This window comes from Penicillium mononematosum, assembly GCF_028829835.1.
Source record: "Penicillium mononematosum strain IBT 11891 chromosome Unknown utg000002l:1.0-8112719.0:1.0-8118358.0, whole genome shotgun sequence".
Taxonomy (NCBI): domain Eukaryota; kingdom Fungi; phylum Ascomycota; class Eurotiomycetes; order Eurotiales; family Aspergillaceae; genus Penicillium; species Penicillium mononematosum.
This window is the reverse complement of record NW_026643272.1, coordinates 1,642,516-1,668,810: the sequence shown is the minus strand read 5'-3', so window position 1 is coordinate 1,668,810 and position 26,295 is coordinate 1,642,516. Positions and strand designations below refer to the sequence as shown.

Genomic DNA, 26,295 nt, shown 5'->3' with positions numbered 1-26,295 from the left:
TCAGGCTTTTCATGAGAGACATAGTGGGTCAAAAAATAATTTCGATCCTCGCTACGGAGTATCGTTTCGGACCTGGATCTCTGGTACGAATGGGGGTGAGCAAAGACTCCCGAGGTTCAAAATGATGTGATTCTCACCCGTGCTTCCCCAGCCCTATCTGATCAATCCTGGATGGTTTCCCTGGTACTGAGGTCCCAAAGTATCCATCTGGCGGCCCGGGGAGTATTCCCAATGAGGCCTAGCAGGATGCCGTACGCTTCGTGATCAAAGAGAGGCATTTCCATACTTACCGAATTTGGGCATTCATCAAGTCCGCACGTGCAAACTTTCTCCGATAACTATCGCGCTATATTCCCTAGCCTATGGACATCTGTCCCCACTCAATTCACCAAAAATCCCCGAAGGCCATACTAATCGAGCGTGTACATCATGCGGAGTATGCAGAATGTACTCCGTGAACTCTATCCGATAAGCGTATAAGCGCTTATCCAGCTCGGAGAGGCTCGGCTCACCGACTACATTCGTCCCTAAGCTATCAGGATCGACGACCGGGTCCCATTTGCCTTCGTATATAGCACAAGTCTCTAAAGAAAAGTGGCTCTTTCCAACGTTTAACCAAGCCCGCGGCAATGGGAGCAGATCACCTTCCCGCGCAGTATTTGGTACGTAACAGATTTCACTGGGGGTCTTCTTCGGTTCAGCTACTCCGTAGTGGCCATGACTCTGCGCTGAGAGACAAGCTCACTGTTCTCCGCACGAGCTGGCTCTTGCGGCCAGTGTATGTACAAATCCAACACATCGTCTCATCAATGGCTTTGGAGCTGGTTCTGGATCCACGGGCTGAAACCACAGCGTGAGCTGAGATGAGACTTGACGCGGCACGCCTCCCGTGACGGACAGTTCTGGCGAGACTCATTCGAGACGAGAATTGCCATTTTCGCGAAAGCGATTCACCGATGAGCCGGTGTGCTGTCTTGTCTTGTCTGCTGTCCAGCGCTTGGCCGGTCTGTCCAGTCTAAATCGCAGCTGAAGACACGCCATTGGCAGTGGATACACAGCCTGAATGGCGTGCGTCGTTAGCAGCAAAACACTGGACGGTGCTCGTCTCCAGACGGGCTAAAGCGGGTCTTTCGACAGAACTTTGATCCAAGACGTGGTACCCATTTTAGGTAAGTACCTTGCAAGAAGCCTCGCTACAACACACAACACACCTGACTCATGTCCTCAATTTACCTAGTTAGTAGTACAGACCTCTCCATACCAGGTCCACATATGAAGCACCCACCAAATGTACCCATTTTCTACCCACACAAAACAAGCGAACCCACAAGCAAACTTGGGTTGGGGAAATCACCGTGGAGTCCGACGAACCCGAATCTCGGATAGCGATCGGGAAATACATCATACAATGTCTCCAAGCACCACATCTGGATATTAATTCCTGAAACAACCACCAAAACACAGATTAATGCATCCACAACAACCAGTCGAAGTCTGGTACATTCAGCCAGCCCTTGATCCTGGAACAAGCCACTCCGTCAAACCTACAGTGGAGATGGATACGGAGTACGGAGTATGGAAGCGTGAAAAAATTGAGATACGATCTCGGATACGTGCCTACTAACTCCAGCCTCCAAATGGCCAACGGGACGAGGCGGATTGCGTCGCGTAAACCGAGCGCCAAGAGCTCCAACTCCATCTGCGGGTCGCGAACGTTCCCATCAGAGCACAGCTGCTTGCTATATCCTCGTTATTACCCGGGTACGGCATGTACCTTGTGAGAAGGCGAGGATGTCGGGTGCAACCGATCGCCGGCCGGTGTAGCTATCGGGCCGAAGTTGATATTTCGGCGAACTATTCTGTGCATACCATTGTTCGGCCCTAATACCACGCGGCTCTATGGTTTTTCTAAGCTTGCGCAACATTGTCTAATTCCTTCTCAGGTGGATGCTGTTTTTATATTAACGGCAATATTCGATAATGTGGCCTTGAAGGCCGTTCAATGTTGGGTTCCTGCCGAGATATTTCTTCTACTTGGTACGATCCAGGGAACAGAAATTGATGTTCTGCATTTGAATTCGGAACGTTGCTCGAAATGAGTTCCTAACTCTAGTTGCAACCTTGAAGTCCTGGGGGAAACTAAAATATAATCCAATTCGAAGGTTGACAACAACCATTGCTCGCCCTGATTGCAGGTCGAGCTCCCACACCAAAAATAAACAGCAAAGGGCCTCAGGAATGGTAAAATTGAGATCACGCTCCCATTAGGAGTCAGTCTCTTCCTATCATATATTCCATAATTCTCATCATCGACCATGTTTATGGAAGAAAGAGAAAGAGAAGAAGGGAAAAGGCATCAAATGGAAAAATTAGCTCCTCGCATATGGCTTACATAATGAAAAAGTTTCTGTGCGCCGAAATCCTTGGAACCTTCCGTTAATGGCAAACGGAAAAACTAAATCTCCGGATTTTCAGCATAAAAGGAAATCCCAGCCAACGACTTTCCTCTTCTTTTCTTTTCTTCTTCGTGCGGCGGCGCGACTCGATATCCCGTGTTGCCTGGACATCTACGGTCATTAGTCTGGCTTTCAGTGATGTAACCCAGGTGTCAGTTGCGCCACAGACGAATGGAATTGCACATTGATTCTTACCTTCACAGGTCTTTCTGATTTCTCAAGGATGAGACCTTGTGGTGGGAATCAAACATACTTTTTTTTTTTATATATATTCTTCGTTATTTTCTATAGCATTAAATGGAATGGAATCAAGTTACCAAATTTCGCACGATTTTTTCACAGCTAGACGGCTCTCATTAGGCACTGAACTGTACTCTTGACTATCATAAGGTTGACACAATGTTGCTCCGTCCCAAGCTATTTCTTTGTCTTCGAAGAATCAAATCGCAGTTATCTCCTTAGTGTAGGCATGTTTTCTCCAGCGTCTATGTTGTTTACTCGCCAGGCTCGTCACCAATCTTCTCCAGCTTGCCCATAGATCGGTTTGCACCCGCCTCGCCAATAACGCGAATGCGGTCAACGCGCAGCTTCTCGCTGTCTCCATCCCCATCAACGAAGAACATAACCAGCGATGTCACATTCTGGAAATTGACAAACCGCAGAGGCACCGTCGCAGTCCCAGTCTTCGCATCCCAATCACCTGGCTTGATCTCCACCTTCTGCACAGGAGGGATACCATCTGCCTCATCGAATCCAAGCACATGGGAAGTATTCTTGTAGAGGTGCAGGTTCCTGGGCCGCATGGGTGTTTCGTCGTCATCGGCATCGGCCTCCGCAGGAGGGAGGAGGTAATCTGAAGCGAATGGACCTTCAGCATCGCGTTGAATGGGACGTACAGCATCAGCTGCTCGTCCGTGTCGCTCTCAGTCCCAATCAGGCTGACCAGCAGCCTTGGCCTTGCCCTTTGCTGCTAGTCCGGACGGCTTCGAGGTGTTAAACAAAGCGCGCGGCTCTGCCGTATCCGTATCCCGGTTCAACAGCTCCAATCCCTTTACGTCAACCTGGTCTGTGATATCGCTATAACCCTTGGGCACTGTGCCGCCGATCCAGGGCTCACCGGAGCTACTTCCTTCGCCGGTTGCTGCGTCGTCCGACTGGCTTGCCTCGGATGCGAGCTTCTGGACAATCTGGTTCAGCTGTGCAGGGTTGGCGCCCTTGACTGTTTGGTTCACGCGGCCGTTCTTGAAGACGATGAAGGTCGGCATCCTAGGTATCGTGTATGTCAGTAAACCAGATGAATATTGTAGAATTGCATGTGCCGGTTGAGCTAGGTTCTAGATCTTCGGATAAATTGCACGTACGCTGTGACGCCGTAGGCTTGGGCGAGCTCTTGTTGGTGGTCGACATTGATCTTGGTGAATGTGATGAGATTCGGACGGGAGAGCTGGGTCGCCAGCGAATTATACGCAGGCGCAATAGCTTTGCATGGTCCGCACCAATCAGCGTAGACTATTCAAGTATCAGGCCAGGGTTAGCGATAGCTCTGCTCGTTCGGAGGGGAAGACAGGGTCTCGGCGGGGCAGGGTCGCGCGGCGGCAAACACTTACAGTCGGCGACGACAAGACGGGATGAGCTGAGGAGCGATGTGAATTGCTCCTTCGATGAGATCTCAATCACAGACATGGTGAAGTTGGGAGGGGAAGGAGCGTAAAATTGGAGGGTGGAAGAGGATGGAAAGTTGTGAGGTTGTCCACGGCCGTGGTGTTTTGCTGCCTCCGCATATGTCATCAGCCCCTCTACACAATCGTCAATCTCATATGGACCACGCCAGGGGATGTATACTCGTAACTATTATTTTACTTTAACTAATTACTATTGAATCGTCTCCTGGAATGGCAGGATTACTTTGGAATCGACTCAAATGCCGAATTATCAATTTTTGGTGTGTTGGATATATATTGTCATTGTCGCCATGCCTACTATGCGATTTGAACTTGTCTATTATGAGTTTCCTTTTTGGTCCTTTCTTCGAAGGAAGGCAAGATATAGATATATACATAAAAGGTGTATTCTCATGTAAATGTGGAACTAAATGTTGACAAGTACAGCATCTGGTCTCATCGTTGAATGCATGAGTTTGAGCCAGGTATAGCCAGAAGGCAAGTGGACGGAGTTGGGCTTCGGAAGGGTGCTTCAGTTTTGTCTCAATCAAAGAGTGAGATAAGTCCAAAGCGAGGATACCACTTGGTGTGCTCTCGGTTTACACAAGGTCCGACGAGAGTGGTGTGCACAAACCAGAAGAGACTGGCGGCGCCTCAAGTGCAAAGGAGAAACCGAGGCCGGAGAACCGACGACAGAAGAAGAGCGAATGTCCAAGCCCGTATCCCATCCGAACCAAAGAGTTGAGTCCCCGGGCGAGACATAGACCAACACAGACATGGGACCATGGGATGCCATTTATCGCACAGCGACACGACGTGAGTTGCACAATCAGACCCGGATTTCAACGATATGATAGAGCAGAGATGATTACCAGGAAAGAGACCATCTGCCAGACATCTCTTCCTCTTCATCCCTCACCTGCCTCAACGGCAAACAGAATCTTCAACCAGAGACTGCACCCGCGACACCCGATAATGATCTCGCCATGCTCCGCCTCCCTCTCCAAATCTTCCTCGTTGACCAAAAACCCGCGCTCATCACCGCACCGACATCCGCGATACCAGCAGTCGCCGTCGCCGCCTTCTGCCTCCTCGCAGGCAAGATCTTCCAAATCCACGATCTCCAAGCCGGTATGGAACACATTGTCAGTCTTCTCCCGTTCCGCGACCTTCAGCCTATCCAGACGTAGAGAGCGATCATATTCAGCGCGGAGGGCGGGGTCCGATAGGGTCTTGTAGGCGGTGGTGATCTGGTCGATGGTGTACAGCTGTCGCGACAAGTTGCCATCGGATCTGGCAAAGAGAGGGTTCGGAGTAGACGTAGATGTAGAATTAGTTGATCCCCCCTAGCCCGGTCTCCCTTGCGACAGCACCCGCCTTGTCAGGGTGGTGTTTCAGCAATGCTTTATGGTATGCGATCTTGATCTGTTGCTTGGAGAGGACTGTCGGCGAAGACCCCGTGAAGGGAAGAGACAGAATCTCATAGAGATCCACAGCATGTGCCGTCCTCGTCATGTTGAAAAAAGTGTATTCCTCTTTCTGTCCAGCGTCTGTTCGTCGTAGCTGGTTGGTTGTGCTGTTTCTGTGTCCCGCGCCGAGTCCTCGAACGACCAGCCAGAGGTGCGCGCCAAGTTGTAATAGTGACACCCCGGAGTTTAGCGGAGAGGCCCAATGGCATGCATTCCAGGGAATGAATGTGGTAATCTGGGGTAGCAGGGGTGCTGCAAAGCGGGGTGAGTGAGCTTTGTTACTGAGAGGATTCCACGAGGATTTGAAAATGGCGGGTCGCCCTTGCACGCCACTTTGGGAGAGGGCCTTCCGGACCCATATTGACATTATGCGTTGGCGACTCCCTCTCTTTTATCTTCTCGACGATTTGGTCATGAATGCATATCTTTCATTATTACAATTTTCATCATCATGATGGGTATTCTTTAGAGCTATGCGATGCAGCTCTGCCAAACTTTACCCGATGGCTCTATGTGACTATGCTAATTCTACATCTTACTCAAGGCGAAACTTACATGCTGTGAATACAGTTGGGACTACTGGCGCATGCAGATATGGAAGGGAATCGAAAGTTCCATTGACAAGAAAAACAATCTTAGTGAGTAATGACTCGGATATCAAGACAGGTATATAAACAGAGACGGGAATATTAGGCAATTTTTGAGCAATCCCTTACTCAGAAGTCTTGAAGACGAAGCGGTCCTCAGTCTTGAAGGGCACACCGAGCTCAAGGAGCTTAACAAAGACATCAGAGAACTCCTTGAAGAAGACATCGCTGTCCTTGGCGTAGCGCTCGACGTGCTTCTTGAAGCCCTTATCCTTCATGAGAGCCATATCAGTGGGCAACATCATGAGAGTGCCAGTGGACTTGTCGGTGAACTGTTTCGGGCCGTTCCACTTCTTCTGGATCCAGTTCTCCTCAGCAAGGAGGCGGAAGAACTCATTTGTGAAAACAGTAGGGCTGAAGTTCCAGGGGCCGTCGAAGCCGGAACGATCGGTGTGGCAGCGGCCCAGGGCATGGGCGCCGATCAGTGCAACCATCTCGCGGTCATCAAAGCCCATGCGGGAGAAGATATCGCGGATGTGACGCTGGTCCTTGGCGGCGTCAGGAAGACGGCCATCGGGAGTGCATGCGGCGACGTCTCTGTCCTCACGGCCGGGTCTCCAGGGGATCGTTGGACCGCCCAGCTCTTGGATAGCGCAAGCACCAGCAAGAGTCCACAGATCGGAGTAAGTGATCCAGGGGAACTGGGCCTTGATGGGCTCGAGGAAGTCGCGGGCGGTCTTGAGACCGGCGTTGGCGCCGTGATCGGACTCCGGGGCGAATCTCATAGTGGCGCCGTTGCTGCCTCCGGTGCCGGTCTCCTTATCATAGGTACCACTTGCGTGCCATGCGAGACGAACCAGGACCTATTGAGAGCAACAAAAACCGCTAGGTTAGTTCTTCGGTCTTCGATGACAACAACGGGCAGAAATGACTACTTACGGGACCATAGCTGCCGTCATCATAGTCGGTCTCGTCGGAAAGACGGGCAGCGATAGCGTCATACACCTTCTGGTAGTCGGCCTGGGTGGGGACGAAGGGCTTCTTGGGGGAGGAGGCGGAGTCGCCGTTCAGGTAGAAGTATGCTCCACCACCGAGGGCACCGAGACCAAGAGCCCAGATGCCGAAGGATGAGCCAGACTTCTTAGGGCCAGCTTCTGAAGCATATCCGCGACGAGGAGAGGCGCGAAGACCGTTGGCGGGGATAGCGAAACGGGTGCTGCGTGCAGCAGGACGGAAAGAGGAGGTCGCCGGGGTTGAGCGAAGGAAGGCCCGGGAAGCAGTTCTAGCAGCCGAAGCCATTATGATAGGGACAGAGAGGGAATATAAAGAAGTCTATGGGTGTTCAGAAAAAAGGAAAGTAAAAGAAGTACAAGTACAAACGAGGAGAGAAGGGAGGAACCGGGGCATTTGTACTTTCTCCTGTCACATTTTCTAATGTCAGTACAACCCTGAACCAATACTTCGGTCTTCTCGTACAGAAGCTGATGGAATCACAGCCAATCAAGGGGGCCACATATGCTATTGCCTCGGCGTTTCGTCCATCTCCGCATTCCGGTACATCATCGTACATCCCCAGACTTTCACTTCTTTCATTTCTGTCATGGTATTCTTAACTATCTCTATATTATGCTGCAATCACAGGAGATCGGACTTGTTGGATTGACAGTACGGACTGATACACCTGACACCAGAGGCGTGAGTAACAAAAACGATATCTCGGAAACAACCATGGGTATTATTAACAACCAAGCGCTGTTTGGTCAACGCAGACCCACTCCGCCGCTTTCGACCTGCTTACCTGATCGACCAGTTTGCCCCGGGCCCACTTTTTGGCAGCTTGCTCAGTAATAATCCAGGTCTAGATACCTAGGTACTATACGGAGTACATCTATGTTTATTGATGCGTCAAATAAGCTATTTGTTAATCTTTGAGTTCGAGATTCCTTGGCAAGATTGAACATGTTTCATGGTCTCGATCTTATTACCCATGGTTCTAACCTGACTGCTGACATCCATGAATGTCCATGGATGATACATCGCTATGACAGATCGCCGCGCGATTTAAAAGTCGATGAAGGCCCAATTCTATATGTAGGGATTACTGCTCTCACCGTAGCAATTGTGTATTAGCAGTGGAGAGGAAAAAGGTATACACAGTCCTTATACTCCGTAGGCGTAACCATATATGCCTTAATTCTCCTCTCTACATATGGATATCTTGCAACAAACTACGAGTACCATTTCTTTCTTGAACCTCTGGGGTTTAAGCTTCTATATTGATTCTTCGTACGAAGTATATTCCCTTGCTCTTGACAAGCAGTCGTTTTTGCCTGCTACTCTCGATGGACCCTCCGAACCCATTCCCCGTGGACAGTAGCACATGTTTAGACCGACAGAACCGCCAATGCTGCAAATATAAGCCATTGCCTCTGGCATTTAACTGCCTACATAGCCATGGATATCAACAGTGGGGTTAACCGGAAAATCTTTTTGAGCCGAACAGTCACGTGATAAATAAGCTTAAGCTGAGGCTAGAATGATCTTACAGAGAAGTACGACGATAATGACCTAGGACAAGGATTATAATGAGATGCGGAGTATATTTGAAGATTGATTTGAATTATTACTTGGGGATGTCCGTCGTAAAAAAAGTCCTGCTGTTCAATAGATATGAACACCAGGGTGGAGTAGACGCAGCTCTGCTAAAAACTGTTTGGTTTTGATATTCCACGAACGAACGATTTAAAAATCACCCAAGAGACGTCCAGTGCCACAGGTAGGCACCACGCGGGTTATGTGGTTTGAAGTTTATATCTGAATGTTGGATCCAAGTCCTCAACAATCCTCGACATTAAAGGATTGGATTCTCGAGTCTCCAACACGCGAGTGATGGCAGGAGGAGGAAAAGAGTGAGGTGGAAAAGTTTTTATCTTAAGCTTTATGGCACGTGATTGGACTAGCGCAGTCACATGACCATGTCCTTTTGTATCGAAAATTTCCGCGCAAATTGGAGACTTTTCTTCTTTACACTTTTCCGAACGCATAATCAACCGCCAATTCCTCTATCATAGGATGGTTGGTCATATTGGCGTACTAGAAGATATTCCTGGCTATCATTACGACTTCTCGACGGCTCCGAAAAGGCTTCGGCCTTTAGGCGCATTGGTAGATGCGAGTCATTGGTGTCCGGACATGCCATTTTATTTTATAGCATTAATATACGTGATCTTTTAACTTCACTTTTACACCGTACAAGCCTAGGCCCGAGCCTATAAACCTAGGAATTCTAAAGTGTTCTAGAAGATCGGGCCTAGAGAAAACACTATGCCGGAAGAAACACGGAACGAATCGATATAGTAGAATGAGATTGTCAACTCAACCTTGGAACAGTTAAGCTAAACTCTTCAGATCCTGACTTCTCTACTCTACCCCAGGGCTCTTTCTTTACTCTTTGTACTCCGCATACTCCGTAGTGCACATATATGTCTCATTTGGAATGATCTGCCCCTCGGACGTCAATTGACCTCTTCTCCGCCCTGGGAACCAGAATTCTTCCCCTATTCCACTCTGTATTACTGCCACTCCTTCTAATTATTTATTCTTGTAATTATTTATTCTTTTTTGCATCATGGCTCCCGGCATAAGCAAGCGCGAACAGGCGCGGAATGAAAAGACTCTGGCGGAGCTGATCCGGACCGTTCCTGGCAATGACCGATGTGCCGATTGCGATGCCTTGACCCCAGGTTCGTCCCCTAAAGACCTTTATTGTTGATCTCACTAATTCTTACTTGAATAGGATGGGCAAGCTGGAATGTATGTCGCCGCTTCTTTTTACCTTCGATCGAATCCACAAACTGACTGTTCATCTCCGACAGATGGGCATCTTCCTTTGCATGCGCTGCGCCGCACTGCACCGAAAGCTGGGCACGCATATCTCCAAGATCAAATCTTTAACCATGGACACATGGACATCAGAGCAAGTTGATGTGAGCACAATCCGACAACCCGCAATAGCAAAGGTCATGAACTGACAAAGTGGACTTTTATCACCTGGGCAGAACATGAAATCGCACGGTAACATCCTTATGAACAAAATGAACAACCCACGGGGTATCAAGCCGCCAATTCCCACCGACATTGACGAGGCCGATGCATGCATGGAACGGTTTATCCGGCAGAAATATCAACACCGTTCGTTGGAAAACGGGAAGCCAAAGCCCCCGAGTAGGGAGGATTCAAGTTACTCCTACCCTAGGGCTTCGTCCCCGTGGAGTCAAGAAAGAATGACTATAACGTATCTCCTGAGGGTTCTCCTCCTCCACTTCCGCCCAAGTCTGGAAGATTTTTCAAGTTTGGTCTACGATCGTCATCCTCTACCTCGAACCTCCGCCGATTTGGTGGTAAGCCCAAGGTGACTTCGCCAACCACGGACGATGGAGCTTGGTCACCACCACCATTGCAATCCAGAAAGACGACAGGACTTGGTGCGCCTGTGGCCGATGTAACAACAGCATCTTTCGAGTCCAAAATGGCGGCATTGCAGCAGATGGGATTCACCAATGACCGACGGAACGAGATGGTCCTCAAAGGACTCCATGAGGATCTGGATCGAGCGGTCGAAACACTGGTCAGGTTGGGTGAGGGGGGTAGCCCTGCATCAAGATCCAGGACCCCGGCCGGGACAAGCAGTGGTGCATCCGCACACGTTGTAATCCCGAAGCCTGAGACCTCCAAAAACCCATTCCCCGTTAAAACCGACAATACCTTCCCTGAGGTTTCCAACAACCCATTTGACCGAGCAGTCTCGAATCCTGTGGCCCCGTCGCAAGCCCAGCAACCACAGACCACTGCGTACAACCCATTCGATCAGATGAACGGGAAGCCGGCATCTACACAGCCTTTAGAGTCATCTTTCCAGGGCCTGCAGGTTTCCCAGCCCTTGTTTCCCCACTCCACTGGTGGGTACCCAAACCAGACAAGCTCCATGCAGCACTCTCTACATCAGCAGTCCTATACGCCTCCGGTCACTGCGACATTCGCGCAGTCTCCCTATGTTACGTCGCCTCAGCCAATGGACAACAGCTACAATCCATTCGATCAGGCACCACCGCAGCCGCAGGGCGGCTTGGCTAGCCAGACATATCCCAACCCTAATGCCCCGCAAACGAACCCTTTCTTCAACACTGCGCCACAGAATCAACCCATGCAGCCGCAACAGCAGCAAATGAACCCGCTGATGACGAAACCAGGCGGCTTTGAGCCCCCCTCGTCATGCAAATACCATGCCGGTCATGTCCTCTTCCTCGCCATTTGGACTAACTGCTCCATCCCAAGTACAGCAGCAGCAACCACAGATGCAGATGCAGCCGCAGATGCAGCCCCAACAGCAACAGCAGCAGCCATCAAATGGCCTGGGAGCTTACAACCCGTTCCAGCAAGGGCCGGCGCCGAACACAGCGCAGAACACAGGCGGCTACCCCAACCAATTCCAGTCTCACCTGCAACCACAGCCACAGCAGGCGCAGCAACTCATGCCCCAGCGTACTGGAATGGACAAAAACAGCATTCTTTCCTTGTACAATATGGGTCCCGCGCAGTCTAACATGACAACCATCGCCGAGCAACCTCAGCAACCTCAGCAACCTCAGCAACCTCAGCAATCCCAGGCCCCACCTCCCTCGATGAACCCTTACGCCCAACCATCAAACCCGTACACCTCCATGCCTCATACCCAGCAATCCACAAACTTCCAGAATCAACACCAGAGCCAACCCCAGCCCCAGCAAAATTTCCAGTCCCAGCAACCTACTGCCAACACCCAGCCCACCACATCCAACAACCCCTTCTTCGGCACCGCTCCCACAGGCAGTGGATCCGGCCTTGCCGCACAGGCCGGCATCAACACGTATCAGCAGCAATCCACAGGACTCGGAATTGGCGGCATGAACGACCAACCCGGGGCCGGAACTACCACCGGGACTACTCAGTCCACAGGGACGAACAACTCCCATTCTCGGGAATGAGTAGTCCGCCCTTTGCAGGAGCGAACAGTTCTCCATTTGCAGGGGCAAGTCCCCCTTTTCAGGCCCACCGCCCACGAACTCAGCATTCCCACGAACGCACATGAGCCAGCCGAGCGTTGATGTGAGCGGGCTGCAGAATGGCCGCCATAGCCCCGATGCCTTTGCTAGTCTGAGTGCTCGCTATGGTTGAGTTCTTTGACTTTGGCCTTGGATAATACCTAGATAGATGGCCGGGCAATGTGAATATGGATATTGACATGGATATTGATATTGATTTTCATTCTGACTTTGACTTTTGTACTGATATAGAAGATTGACGAGACGTGTTGTGGTTGTGCATGTCTGGCGCATTTTCATTGTCTGTTGACGCTCGTTAGATCTTTTTTCCTTTTTTTTTGTCACATTCCCTGTTGTTACTTTCTTTGTTCATTAGAATATTCCTTTGGCTTCCGGTTAGCGAGTCAAATAGTACATAAATGTTTTGTCTTGTTGCATATGAGTTTCGAACTAATATATTACTGGGGAATCAAGACAGTTTATCGTACTGTAGATCTAGGGCTATATGTTCAAAGAGAAGCGAAGACACAAAAGGGAAAGAGTAAGGGAAGGAAGATCCGCAGCACCAAATATATAACGCGAAATAGCTGGCGACCAAAAAGCCAACTGAAAAAGGCCAGGAATCGATGATCTCAAGACCACAGTTCTGCCTCCGTAGGTCTCCTCTCAGCTCCGCCCAACCAAGACGGCAACACGGGAAGCCAATTGGACATCCAGGAAGGAAGCCAACTTGTCTTCTGCTTTGAGAATGACAACCTCGTTACAAATTTCTCCCAACGAGAAGCAGGACGCCAGGGCCAAGAAATCGATGATCTTGAAGGTGACGAGAAAAGAGCCTCCACTGAACGTCGCCACGACGCAAACAATGAAGGAGGCGACGAGGACCAAGGCATCGAAGACACATGGAGGCCCATCCATCCCTGCTTTCTTTGCTTGCGCCCCTCATTCTTGAATGCTTCCACGATACGATCGAATTGCTTATCTCGGCTTTGCCGCAATTGGCGTTCGGTGTTGGAGCGCCAGGCGTCCTGCTCGGCTGTGTCCAGGCACCAGACTACAATGTCGCCGCGACGGCGCCAGTCATCATGCCAGGCGGTGTTGAATGTGCGCCAGCACTCACCATAGTACGAGCCGCGCAGTATGGGGTAGAGGGTTGGTTCGAGCTGGGCGAAGAAGATGAGGTAGTCGGGCCATTCATGTTGTGGGGCCTTATTGGGGGTTTTTTCTGATACAGAATCATGTGCGGAAGAGGCGTAGCTTGGTCGTCGAGGGATGTGTCGGAGACCGCCAGCCATGTTCTGGCGTAGAAATTGGAATGGGTCGTCGTAGAATTGGTCTGCTTCGTCTCGGTAAATGGCTTTCTGGGTTGCATTGAGATCAATTGGTGGCTCGCAGGAAAGGGCCCAGGCGTTAATTGTTGGGTAGACAAGATGAGAGCGCCAGGGTGTGCTGTGGCAGGGCATTAAAAAGCCAGCAGAGATTCCGGTTTCTGAGACGGAGTTTTGTCTCTTTGTTGGTACAGAGTGTGCTTCGTGCTGCTGACGGAGATAGGAGAGGACCCTTAGTGTTCCCGACGCGTGATAGAGAGTTGTATATAGCGCAATGACCACATTTACAAGCACAAGAAAGATGAGAATCAATCTCCGGGGTGTATGACGCGGGTATGCCGGCGAGTAGATGGCTGGGTAAGAGAACTGCACTAAAGGCGGCGCAGCCAATATGTGCAGGCAGGGCAGCAATGGGTAGATGAAGCGTACTTCCTTGTGAGAGATCAAAGAGAGGACGAATGGCATCAGAAGGCAGACAGTCGCCAATTGCACTCGGATCGCCGCCTGCAAACTGTCTCCCACTGTGGACTTCCGAGTCGACAAGGTTCCGTATAAACCAATAATCGCAAAGGGCAGAAGAGTAGTGAGTAGAAGCGGATAGCCCTGTGAGATGTAGTAATGCCAGTCATTGCTGCCATAGAAGACAGCCAGCGACTGCGCAATGTTGAAGTATAGGAACCTCAGCGGTGGGAAGGTCCAAATTCCATAGAACAGACGGTCCGCAACGGAAGACACCGCGAGAATTGCCGACCTGCCAGATCGAAAGGTCAGCTGGCCCCTTGTCAGGAGGACGGATCACTTACCCGCAAACTATGACTTCAAAAATGAGGATCTTGCGCTGGGGCCAAGACGTCCGAAGCCAAGCGAGGCCGGCCAGAGTTGCCCAGACGAGAATGTTGGTCGGCCGCAGTATACATGCGAGCGCCGCCAGCGGCAGGCATTGGTGGAGGCTGCAGGCAGCGTCAGTGGCTGTTGTCACAAAGTTGGGAGGTCCAGTCATACCCAACAATCACACTTCGATCCCGGTCCGTGCCCCTCACTTGATTGCTGGTGTTTTTGTCGCGGCCATCGCCGGCTGTAGAGCCTGCCGACCACTGCCATGGCCATAGTTCCAATGCAACGATGGTGAGTGTAGTTTCAAGACAATTCGACAGGGTCCTCAGTAGAGCAGAACCATTGCCAAGGATTTAGGACCGTTGCGACCAGCTGTTGAACAATTAGAATGCGCTCTTTCCCGCCCAGAAAAATCCCCGAACACGCGACACATAATCACATACCGTTGTCCAGGATCCACGAGAATCATCTCCATAGACGCGAACTGCGAGCTTCCATGTGTAGAAATCACCAATTGCCGCCACAACGGCCTGCGCTGTCTTTGGTGCGGCAATCAGGAGCTCTGCGCGCGTAGCGGGCGACACGCTGAGGGCGGAGGCGAGGAAATCGGCTGCTTTATAGAGAGCGGCGAAGAAGAGAGGATGTAGTGAGGATCGGAGTTGGTGCCGCCATTCCTAGGACAGGTTAGCCAAAGCCATGTGTTGACGCGATCGCATTCACTTACCCATGTCACCCAGGCCCCTTGGCCTTGACCGAACGCGATCTGCCAGGCTGGCTCCAGTGACTGAAAGTATTCATCTGGTTGAAAAAAGGTCCGAACTGCGAACGCGTTGACGAGACGGAAGGCGATGAGGAAGAGGAGTATGTTTTGAGTGGGCGCGCGGGGGATTTGAGGTGTTCGCAGAGAAATTGGTTTAGACATGATCAAGGGTAAGATGATTGTAAATACTCATTCATTCCCTCGTACATTGCGACTCAAGTATGTCTGATTTCGCAAAGCGCAATGAACAAAGGAGAGGGCGGTAGAGGATCTCCCCGAGGTTCGACTCGACTCGAATTGCCCTGAACTGCCCTGAACTGCCCGAATATCTTCTTTGTCTCATCTTTTCAATTTTTTCAATTTTTCGTATTTTGTTTCAATTATAATTGTTCTTTGTTTTAGTATAATCTTTATTTGTTTATATCTCTACTACCTAGGTAGTAACGTTCAAGTATATTTTTCTTCTCCTTCAATAACCGAAGTATGACGGGCATTTCTACTGGTCTCTCTCTCTCTTCTTTTTTTAAGCTGAATTTAATTAGACCAATAATTAATACCTGGAACTTGATCCTCAAGCATATAGAACCAATGAACGAATCAGAAATCGCGGTTATCCAAGCCAATGGAGCCGTGTAGGGTAATCCTGCGCATAGGGAACAGCATCGGCACGACCTGTACTTAGCGGACATCCCGTCTAACAAGTCTAACACTTAACGGCATAGCGGCTGTACAAAGGGAAAATTCCCCTTACTTATATAACTATCTCTTGTCTTCCGTTTCTTTTTGGAATTTCTTTAAATTTTTCTTCAATTTGAATTCCTCATCTTCCCTTCTTTACCCCAGTGCCGATCCTCCGTTTACCTCCAACTTCCCCCCAACTTCTTAGCTCTCCCCGCAATCCACCATGGCTTCTAACGGGTCTTTCTCCCACTACCACGCCGCCTCTTCGGCTGAGGCTATTGAGGCTGAGCATGAATATGCTGCCCACAACTACCACCCTCTCCCTATTGTTTTTGCCCGGGCTCAGGGTACTTCGGTCTGGGACCCCGAAGGTCGTCACTACCTTGACTTCCTCTCCGCCTACTCTGCTGTGAACCAAGGCCACTGCCACCCCAAATTGATTGCCGCACTGGTAGACCAAGCTTCGCGAGTAACTCTAAGCTCCCGTGCATTCTACAATGACGTTTTCCCTCGCTTTGCCAAGTTCGTTACCGGCTACTTTGGCTTTGACATGGTGATGCCCATGAACACCGGCGCCGAGGCTGTTGAGACGGGTATCAAAATCGCCCGCAAATGGGGATACAAGGTCAAGGGCATTCCGGAAAACAAAGCCGTTATCTTGAGCGCAGAGAATAACTTCCATGGGCGTACAGTAAGTGAATTGTGACCCCTCCCCTGTTACACCAGGTACATCAGTGGCTGACTATGATGACCCCTTGCATTAGTTCGCCGCCATTTCCCTATCTTCCGATCCCGAGTCACGCGAGAACTACGGCCCTTATCTGCCCGGTATCGGATGCACGATCCCGGGAACTGAGAAGCCCATCGCCTACAATGACAAGGCAGCTCTACGTGAGGCGTTCGAGGCCGCCGGCCCCAACCTCGCTGGTTTCCTCATCGAGCCTATCCAGGGTGAGGCAGGCATCGTTGTCCCCGACGAAGACTACCTGCAGGAGGCCCGGGCACTTTGCGACAAGCACAATGTGTTGCTGATCTGCGATGAGATCCAAACCGGTATCGCGCGCACGGGTAAGTTGCTGTGCCACGAGTGGAGCGGCATCAAGCCCGATCTTGTCTTGCTCGGCAAGGCCATCTCCGGTGGTATGTACCCGGTCTCTTGCGTGCTGGGTAGAAAGGACGTCATGCTCACGATTGAGCCCGGTACCCATGGTTCGACCTACGGCGGAAACCCACTTGGTTGCGCCGTTGCTATTCGCGCTCTTGAGGTCGTGCAGGAGGAAAACATGGTCGAGCGTTCGGAGAAGCTCGGCCACTTGTTCCGGGATGGGCTGCTGGCTATCCAGAGCCCGATCATCCAGACAGTGCGTGGAAAGGGTCTGCTCAATGCCATCGTCATTGATGAGTCGAAGACGAATGGACATACCGCTTGGGATCTGTGTATGTTGATGAAGGAGAAGGGTTTGTTGGTATGTATTCGAGTCTCTACTTGTTAAGTTCGATTCGGACGCTGACTTCCATTTTTCCAGGCCAAACCTACCCACCAGAACATCATTCGGCTTGCTCCTCCGCTGGTCATCACGGAGGAGGAGATCCAAAAGGCCCTCGACATCATCAAGGAGGCCGTGACAGACCTGCCCAACCTCAAGGGCGCATCCGAGGACAAAGTTATCCCTCCCCGGAGAAGAAGGTCAAGATTGGTCTTGAGAACTAGATGCGTCTATAAAGAGCGGGACCTCCGCAGGTCCACAGATCACAGTCGCAACCCAAAAAGCCGCGTATCATATTATCTGGGTCAGGGCTGGCTACTTGAGATTCCCATTGGACACAAGCTTGAGATGACCGAAATGTGCTTGAGACATTTTCCAACAGTCTGCTTGTTATCCCACGACGCAATGACGGATGGCTTTCCTTTTTTCCTTTTTATCTTTTCGGGGGCAAAACTTGTATGCCATAGCAAAGAATAGATCATAACAATTTGGATTTTGAACACAGTCTGCTAATGAATGAAGCTGACTTTGGCTAATACCCATAGTAATAGGTACTACTTACCTACCTAGGTAGTAAACAAGCCCCTCCAGCCCTGGAGGGCTCCTGGGCTCCAAATAAAGATTACTAATCCCAAAGTCGGCGAGCGGAATCTACCAACCCCGCGATGCCGACTGCCGACTTGACAGGGCCCGGGTTTCCTACGGAGTACCTACCTACCTAGGTAGGTAGGTAGATAGTGAATTTCTAAGCGAATGCATGTGTTTTCCTTGGTTTTCTCTCCGACTTTTGACTTTTATGTATCATGACAGGCCCAATAAGCCCGACCTTGGGGTGCTTAGCCCTGTTTGGTGGATATCATATAAGGGCTCGGACATCCGTGTCCGACTTTTTCAATACTCCGTTCGCATTGTCATATATCTATAAGTCATTAAAGCCCCCTGTAATCTCCGGAGTTCGATATCTCTCAATTCATAATCCCCCGAGCCCTCCAGGGCTTAATTAATTCCTAATCCCCGACATTATCTCCGCCTTCCGCATTCAGCATCTCGTGGTTGTCCCCACATCGATTCTATTACTTCCACTTTTTTTTTTTCATATTCAATTTCCGGGACACTGTCCAGCTGAACTGGATTCAAATATCCGAAGTCCAGCATGTCCACGCCCCAGCCGCTACATGAAGTAGTGGTGGCGGATGACAAGCTCCAGGGCAATACCTTGAGATCAGTATCCGACGAAGCGGACGTGCAGCCTATGCAAAAGAAAAAATGGTATCGCAGACTTAATCCGCTGCGATTGCAAAAGATACCTCCGGTACCGACAGAGCGATCTGTATCGCATGAACATGGCGCTTCGATTTTCAGCATTATTTCCTTCCAATGGATGTCTCCGTTGATGAAAGTGGGATATCTACGTCCACTCGAATTGCAGGATATCTGGACTGTCAATCCCAACAGAGCCGTTGACGTATTGTCCGGCCGATTAGACGCCGCATTAGAGAAGCGCACTGAGAGTGGTATTAAGCGCCCGCTTCTCTGGGCGTTGTACGACACGTTCAGATTTGAATTTCTGCTCGGCGGCATCTGTCAGCTTTTCAGTTCGCTGTTGCTAGTATTCGCGCCGTACTTGACTCGGTACCTGATTGCTTTTGCGACGGAGGCTTATGTCGCACAAAAGGCTGGGCACCCTGTGCCTCACATTGGCAAGGGTATGGGGTTCGTCGTTGGTATCACCTGCATGCAGGCACTGCAGAGCTTGTGCACGAATCAGTTCCTGTATCGGGGTCAGGTTGTTGGTGGGCAGATCCGTGCCGTGCTTATTTCTCACATATTTAACAAGGCTATGAAACTATCTGGTCGTGCTAAGGCAGGAGGGCAAGCTACCCCAGAAGAAGCCAAAGCCTTGGAGGCAACGAAGGATGCTCTTTTAAAGCCGGAAGAGAAAGGGAAGAAACCGAAGCCTGATAATGCGCTGCCTGCACCTGGTGGAGTTGCAGGTGATGGCCGCGGATGGAATAATGGTCGCATCACTGCTCTCATGAGCATTGACGTGGACCGAATTAACCTGGCTTGTGGCATGTTCCATATGATTTGGACAGCACCCATCTCCATTATAGTGACACTGATCCTTCTCTTGGTCAACATTGGCTACAGTTGCTTGTCTGGTTACGCACTGCTGGTAATCGGAATGCCATTTTTGACTTTCGCTGTGCGATCCTTGATCACCCGACGACGGAATATCAACAAGATTACCGACCAACGTGTATCTCTCACCCAGGAAATTCTGCAAGCTGTGCGATTCGTGAAGTTCTTTGGTTGGGAGAGCAGCTTCCTCGGCCGTCTGAAAGAGATCCGCGGACGAGAAATTCGATCCATCCAGACGTTGCTTGCGATCCGAAACGGCATTCTCTGTGTGTCGATATCTATTCCTGTTTTCGCCTCGATGTTGGCTTTCGTTACCTATGCGCTATCAAATCATGACTTGGATCCCGCGCCGATTTTCTCTTCGTTGGCGCTGTTCAATTCCCTGCGGATGCCGTTGAACATGCTGCCACTGGTTATCGGTCAAGTGACCGATGCTTCGACTGCTTTCAATCGAATCCAGGAGTTCCTACTCGCCGAAGAACAGAAGGAAGATATCGAGCGGGATGAAAACATGGAGAATGCGATCGAAATGGACCATGCTTCGTTTACCTGGGAACGCCTTCCGACAGACGAAAAGGATGCAGACAAAGCCGAAAAGAAGGCAGCTGCACGCCCTGAGCCAACAGAGAAGTCAACACCTGAAGACGACACCGATGAAACTCCCACAGAGCCATTTAAACTCAAGGACATGACCTTCGAAGTTGGCCGACATGAACTGTTGGCCGTAATTGGAACAGTCGGTTGTGGCAAGAGTTCCTTACTCTCGGCTCTGGCGGGCGATATGCGTGTGACTGATGGCACTGTACGTCTGAGCACCACACGCGCATTCTGTCCCCAGTACGCCTGGATTCAGAATACCACTGTGCGCAACAATATTCTATTTGGGAGGGAATATGATGAGACTTGGTATGAGCAAGTGATTGACGCATGCGCTCTGACCCCAGATCTCGAGATTCTACCGAATGGAGATCAGACCGAGATTGGAGAACGAGGTATCACTGTGTCTGGTGGACAGAAACAGCGTTTAAATATCGCCCGAGCCATATATTTCAATGCAGAACTAGTGCTCATGGATGATCCTTTGTCAGCTGTCGATGCACATGTCGGTCGTCACATCATGGACAAGGCAATTTGTGGCTTGCTCAAAGATCGGTGCCGAATCTTGGCGACACATCAACTCCATGTTCTCAGCCGATGTGATCGAGTTATTGTTATGGATGAGGGACGGATCAATGCGGTTGATACATTCGACAACCTGATGCGCGACAACGAGGTCTTCAAGCGGTTGATGTCTAGTTCTCGACAGGAGGATATGCAAGAGGAGGAGGAGGAGGAAGAGGCGGTGGACGAAGCCGTGGATGAAACAGACGAAAAGGAGCCAAGTCCCAAGAAGGCCGCCCCAGCAAAACCCGCCGCAGCCCTGATGCAGCAAGAAGAAAAGGCCACTGAATCCGTCGGCTGGAGTGTCTGGAAGGCCTATATCAAAGCCTCCGGCAGTTATTTCAATGCAATCATTGTATTCATCTTGCTTGGCCTTACCAATGTCGCCAACATATGGACTAGTCTGTGGCTGTCCTACTGGACTTCTGACAAGTATCCGGGGCTGTCGACCGGCCAATATATTGGAATCTACGCTGGACTGGGTGGCAGTGTTCTTCTCTTCATGTTTGCCTTCTCGACTTATATGACCACCTGCGGTACGAATGCTAGCAAGACTATGCTTCAGCGTGCGATGTCTCGTGTGCTCCGCGCGCCTATGGCTTTCTTCGATACTACACCACTTGGACGAATCACCAACCGCTTCTCGAAGGATATCCAGGTGATGGATAATGAACTTTCCGACGCGATGCGTATCTATGCGCTGACAATGACAATGATTATCTCTGTGATGGTCTTGGTCATAGTGTTCTTCTATTACGTGAGTACCCTTCCCTTGGAATTCCTTGGGTATTCGTGACAATATTTGCTAACCCCCTTTAGTTCGTCATCGCACTTGTCCCGCTCTTCATACTGTTCCTTCTAGCTTCGAACTATTACAGAGCATCCGCCCGCGAGATGAAGCGCCACGAGAGCGTCTTGCGATCAATGGTGTATGCTAGGTTCGGCGAAGCCATCACAGGAGTCGCATGCATTCGAGCATACGGTGTGGAGAACCAATTCCGCCGCACCATCCGAGACTCGATCGATATGATGAACGGGGCCTATTTCCTCACTTTCTCCAATCAGCGTTGGCTCAGTGTCCGACTCGATGCAGTGGCGACCCTATTAGTTTTCGTGGTCGGTGTTCTGGTCGTCACTTCTCGCTTCAATGTCTCTCCCAGTATCTCTGGGTTGGTGCTGTCTTATATTTTGGCTATCGCACAGATGCTTCAGTTCACGGTTCGTCAACTGGCCGAGGTTGAGAACAACATGAACGCCACAGAACGTGTTCACTACTATGGTACTCAGTTGGAAGAGGAGGCGCCTTTGCACCAGGCCGAGGTGTCACCCAGCTGGCCCGAGAAGGGCCACATCGAGTTCAACAGCGTGGAGATGCGCTACCGGGCTGGCCTTCCACTCGTGCTGCAGGGGCTTACTATGGACGTGCGAGGAGGGGAGCGCATCGGGATTGTCGGTCGCACCGGTGCCGGCAAATCGAGTATCATGTCCGCACTATTCCGTCTAACTGAACTATCTGGAGGTAACATCAAAATTGACGGCATCGACATATCCACCGTCGGCCTCCACGACCTTCGATCCCGCCTTGCCATCATCCCCCAAGACCCAGCCTTATTCAAGGGCACGATCCGCTCTAATCTTGATCCGTTCAACGAGCATAATGATCTCGAGCTATGGTCCGCGCTGCGCAAGGCGTATCTCATCGGCCAAGAGCAAGAACTCGAAGGCGAGGAACTTCCAAGCGGGTCAGGCAGCGGAACCACGACCCCAGTCACAGGCAGTGACGTGAAATCCCGCCCATTAAACAAACTCACCCTCGAATCGCCCGTCGACGATGAAGGCCTGAACTTTTCCCTCAGGCCAGCGGCAGCTGATGGCCCTTGCCCGGGCGCTGGTCCGCGATGCACGTATCATCGTCTGCGACGAAGCTACCTCTTCCGTTGACTTTGAGACGGACCAAAAGATTCAGCACACTATGGCTCAGGGCTTTGATGGAAAGACTTTGCTGTGTATCGCGCATCGCTTGCGCACAATCATCCACTACGATCGCATCTGCGTTATGGATCAGGGTCGGATTGCTGAGATGGATGCACCGGTTGCATTGTGGGATAAGGCAGACGGTATCTTCCGTGCCATGTGTGAACGCAGTGGAATCACACGCGAGGACATTCTCAGCACTGACTGAGATGATGTTTCAAAAGCTAGTATATAATCTCCAGATATCATACATACAAAATAGTAAGGCACATTAAATGTGACTATTAATACATATCATCTTTCCATTCTGCATTTACATTATTCTCTATAGAATATCAAGAACCAGATCACACCTTGTCTAATTCACAAACCAATTCCATCCCCAAATTCCGCATCATCCCCTCAACCCCGGCCTCCCTCCACCCAACAAGATCCCTCTCATCCAACCGCACCATCTCTTCCTCCTCTGACAGCGCCCCAACAGGCAATCCAGTAAACTTAACCGGCAACCCAGGCGCCGTCCCAACAACCCTCATCCGCAACCCGGTTAAAACACCACGCAGATGATCCGCCGCCTTCCACCCACCCCGCCCTCCATACGAAACAATCCCCGCCGGCTTCCCCTTCCACTCAAAGAACAGATAATCAAGGGCGTTCTTCAGACTCGCCGGAATACTCCAGTTATACTGCGGCGTGACAAAGATAAAGGCATCGTACTGCCGCACTACGGCGGACCATGCGCGCGTGTGCGCTTTGCTGTAGTGCGGGGTTGGGTCTGCGGCTGGTAGGCTGGCGGGGATGACGGATTCGTCGTAGAGGGGTAAGGATTGATTTGCTAGATCGAGAATCTCAAGGGTTATGTGGCGCGGGTCTGTGTCGGGTGTTTCGTTGTGGTTTGTTGGGATCATCGGGTCTGAGGTGAGGACGTCATAGACGTACTGCGTTATCGTGGGGTTGAGGCGGGGACTGCGCGTGCTGCTGGTGACTATCGCGACTCGTTTGGGGGGCATTTTGAATGTATATGTACCTCCTGGGAGATACCGAGGATAATTGTTTTAAAAGAGGATTGTGGGAGTTTATTTTTTCGGGGTTGCGGACATAGTAGGTCGGCTCGGAGATTTCAAGGTTTGATATAAATAAACTATGACGATGTTCGTCTTTCTGACAAATATACAGCTTACATAGATAGTACTGTTAGATTAATATAGTATATAACTAAAATAAAAGAATGGTAGGAAACATCGAAAAGCCACTGTCATTCTGGATTTCAAATAAAACAACCCAAGATCCAACAACACCTGTCTAAGGGAACAGACCTCAGCTACTGGCTTCTGTCTTACTGCTCAATACCAGAAACCATGACTATATACCCAATAATCAAGCACAAGACATAAAGCAATGAGTCTGCCCCTGCGTGCCTATCTCTTCTAGCGCGGAATCCGGCCTCCGCAACCAATTAGCCAGCATGTTAGTACAATGATCAACATGCTCCAGATCCGCAAGCATATTATCCAGACGAGCACCACGCATGTGGACATCAATGGCCTCGTCGAAGAAGATACAGACAATGAACCAGATGCTCACGGACAGCAGTCCAGTAGAAGTCCGGGTTATTGCCGAGTTCAGTGTAGTCCTTCATCTGCTGTGTGGCGGCCTCATCATAGAAATAGACAAACGGCTTTCCGTTGTTGAAATGCGCAAACTCATCCGTGAAGTCATGCGGACATTCTTTGTGCAGCCAGCAGCCGGCAAGAGGATCGTAGGCGCAGCCGAGGGCTTCGGCCTCCTTGGTTGAGTTGCCGCACGAGTATCTTACTCGTGGAGCTGGTGGCAGACACTGTCTTTTTCCTTCGAGTGATTCGGGTATGCGAGTGAGTCAGATGATGGACCTTTTACGACAAGGACTTTGCGGAAGGGTTCCACGGCGATGGCTGTGATCACGGCGATCGCCAGGAGTAGCAGGATCACGAGCAGGCCGGTGATGGTGATTGCAGCGAGGTTTCTTTTCAAAAACTGTTGAATGCCTCGCCGGGGTGGTCTGCTTGTGATAGTGGCATCGCTGTCACCATCGGCATCCGATTTGGCAACGGGGTCGTAGTCACGAGAGAAGACTCTGTCCATCATGACAGGATTAGCGAGTTCCAGCGTGTAGATTTTCCGTTGATCGAAGAGAAGAGAAAGATATCTTTTCTGGGGGAGAAATCCAGCTGCACATGATGCTCATTGAGACTGTGTTCTTATTCACGTCGGACTCGGGACAAAGAGTAGATGCACAGGTAAACATTATACATGGCCCGATATAGATGTCAATAAGACTCAAAAGAAATAAACCAATCACAGTTGATTATTAAATAGAGGCTATGTCCGAATGAAGAGTTCAATAAGAGAGACTACTGAAAAAGTGGTTGGGTCCAAAACAAAGAAACCATCGAAACCCGTCAGCAACGCCATTTTGAAAGACGTCTGCCGTTTATACTCTCTCATACCTCCATGGACTGACAAGAGCGCTTCATATTTAACATAAATGTATTGCTGAATGCAACTATAGAAAACTAAAATATATCTGCTGGACTGGCGCAATATTGAAATATCCAACAAACCCAGGGCATATTCACAAATTCCCGACAAACGATTCTCAACAAAAAGCGATTTACAACAAGAATGAAAAAGCAAATGTACGAAGCTAGCACAAAGCCAACTTCAGACTCTAGACCTGACACCAATCTAGACAACGAAGACAGTCTGGTTGAGAGACTCCAAGAATGCAGAAGGACCAGCCTGCAATTTAACAATCAGCATACTTGATTTCCAACAAATGTAAGAGATCTACTTACACCAATCAGAGCCGCATGGGCGACATTAATCTGGCTTTTGCCAAGGGTAGCCGAGGCTGGCACGGTGACTGTGAAGTTCTCATACGGGGGCAGGCTGGACTCGTGGTACTCGGGCTTGAAAGACCCGTTGTATAGAATTGTTCCGAGAACCTCATCTGCGTCTCTGCAAGGTGAGGATTCACATGAGGAGAGGCCGATTGCTAACCCCATCTCCTTGGACGGACTCAGAGAGTTCTAAATGATAGATTAGTTAGTATAAGGGGTTTCGGTAACTAATTGGAAAAGCTATGCAGCTTGGACGTTAGAACTTACGGGACGCTGCACTTGAATGACGACTTCCTCGCCAGAATTGATTTTCTGATTCTCGGTAGGGAGTCCAATTGTGGCTCTCTGGGCAATGGCCGCGGCGATGAAGAAAACCATGGGGAAGAAGGACTTCATTTTGACTGGGAAGGGGAAGGACAAAGAGTTATAGAGTGGGAACGTGGTGGTAAGATGAGAAGATGGTATAAGATGTTCCGCTATATGGAGATTTACAAGATGCGATTATTCTGGGGTATTCCCAAGGTTATATGCTCAAAATCTGGAGGAAGGGTCAGCCCTAGCGATGACCCTTGGATTCTGAAAGTTTCGAAGATGGTGATTGGTCGAGTCTCTGCAAGTTTCAGATACAGTTCAGGGAAGCCACGGACAGCCGCCTGACGCTAAGGTCAATCGGGAATCTAAAGTGGAAATCCCCTTGCATCAATATCGGAATAAGTAACCTGACTGGGGTCTCACCTTTAAGTCAATTATGAATTCAGGTTTGGTTTCAAATCTGTCCCTGATATTATTGGTGAGG

The 26,295-nt window shown here is 50.2% G+C and overlaps 10 protein-coding genes across 10 annotated transcripts; 3 read left to right on the top strand and 7 right to left on the bottom strand.

Moving 5' to 3' along the window:
• Positions 1–2,950: 2,950 nt before the first annotated feature.
• On the bottom strand, positions 2,951–4,139 carry N7519_002381 (thioredoxin-like protein 1; the record flags this gene model as incomplete). Its single annotated transcript, XM_057289159.1, has 4 exons — positions 2,951–3,309; positions 3,400–3,722; positions 3,818–3,965; positions 4,064–4,139. The coding sequence occupies 4 exons, from the start codon at positions 4,137–4,139 to the stop codon at positions 2,951–2,953; spliced, it is 906 nt and encodes a 301-aa protein (XP_057150361.1).
• Positions 4,140–5,025: 886 nt separating this feature from the next.
• Positions 5,026–5,953, bottom strand: N7519_002380 (diphthamide biosynthesis protein 4; the record flags this gene model as incomplete). Its single annotated transcript, XM_057289158.1, has 2 exons — positions 5,026–5,410; positions 5,469–5,953. 2 exons carry the CDS (start codon positions 5,951–5,953, stop codon positions 5,026–5,028), a joined length of 870 nt encoding a protein of 289 aa, XP_057150360.1.
• A 345-nt stretch (positions 5,954–6,298) lies between these two features.
• N7519_002379 (peroxidase) lies at positions 6,299–7,472 on the bottom strand (the record flags this gene model as incomplete). Its single annotated transcript, XM_057289157.1, has 2 exons — positions 6,299–7,036; positions 7,113–7,472. 2 exons carry the CDS (start codon positions 7,470–7,472, stop codon positions 6,299–6,301), a joined length of 1,098 nt encoding a protein of 365 aa, XP_057150359.1.
• A 2,329-nt stretch (positions 7,473–9,801) lies between these two features.
• Positions 9,802–12,196, top strand: N7519_002378 (uncharacterized protein; the record flags this gene model as incomplete). The annotated part of the gene is made up of 5 exons (XM_057289156.1): positions 9,802–9,916; positions 9,970–9,986; positions 10,049–10,159; positions 10,429–11,461; positions 11,508–12,196. 5 exons carry the CDS (start codon positions 9,802–9,804, stop codon positions 12,194–12,196), a joined length of 1,965 nt encoding a protein of 654 aa, XP_057150358.1.
• A 689-nt stretch (positions 12,197–12,885) lies between these two features.
• Positions 12,886–15,337, bottom strand: gpi10 (putative glycosylphosphatidylinositol-alpha 1,2 mannosyltransferase; the record flags this gene model as incomplete). Its single annotated transcript, XM_057289155.1, has 5 exons — positions 12,886–14,332; positions 14,385–14,531; positions 14,584–14,675; positions 14,859–15,089; positions 15,140–15,337. The coding sequence occupies 5 exons, from the start codon at positions 15,335–15,337 to the stop codon at positions 12,886–12,888; spliced, it is 2,115 nt and encodes a 704-aa protein (XP_057150357.1).
• Positions 15,338–16,079: 742 nt separating this feature from the next.
• car2 (ornithine-oxo-acid transaminase) lies at positions 16,080–17,891 on the top strand (the record flags this gene model as incomplete). Its single annotated transcript, XM_057289154.1, has 4 exons — positions 16,080–16,547; positions 16,621–17,322; positions 17,383–17,520; positions 17,889–17,891. The coding sequence occupies 4 exons, from the start codon at positions 16,080–16,082 to the stop codon at positions 17,889–17,891; spliced, it is 1,311 nt and encodes a 436-aa protein (XP_057150356.1).
• Positions 17,892–18,496: 605 nt separating this feature from the next.
• N7519_002375 (ATP-binding cassette transporter YOR1) lies at positions 18,497–22,828 on the top strand (the record flags this gene model as incomplete). Its single annotated transcript, XM_057289153.1, has 3 exons — positions 18,497–21,403; positions 21,466–22,423; positions 22,503–22,828. 3 exons carry the CDS (start codon positions 18,497–18,499, stop codon positions 22,826–22,828), a joined length of 4,191 nt encoding a protein of 1,396 aa, XP_057150355.1.
• Positions 22,829–22,967: 139 nt separating this feature from the next.
• On the bottom strand, positions 22,968–23,630 carry N7519_002374 (NADPH-dependent FMN reductase; the record flags this gene model as incomplete). Its single annotated transcript, XM_057289152.1, has 1 exon — positions 22,968–23,630. One exon carries the CDS (start codon positions 23,628–23,630, stop codon positions 22,968–22,970), a length of 663 nt encoding a protein of 220 aa, XP_057150354.1.
• A 527-nt stretch (positions 23,631–24,157) lies between these two features.
• N7519_002373 (uncharacterized protein) lies at positions 24,158–24,744 on the bottom strand (the record flags this gene model as incomplete). Its single annotated transcript, XM_057289151.1, has 2 exons — positions 24,158–24,444; positions 24,510–24,744. 2 exons carry the CDS (start codon positions 24,742–24,744, stop codon positions 24,158–24,160), a joined length of 522 nt encoding a protein of 173 aa, XP_057150353.1.
• A 600-nt stretch (positions 24,745–25,344) lies between these two features.
• On the bottom strand, positions 25,345–25,895 carry N7519_002372 (uncharacterized protein; the record flags this gene model as incomplete). Its single annotated transcript, XM_057289150.1, has 3 exons — positions 25,345–25,398; positions 25,455–25,688; positions 25,767–25,895. The coding sequence occupies 3 exons, from the start codon at positions 25,893–25,895 to the stop codon at positions 25,345–25,347; spliced, it is 417 nt and encodes a 138-aa protein (XP_057150352.1).
• Positions 25,896–26,295: the final 400 nt, after the last annotated feature.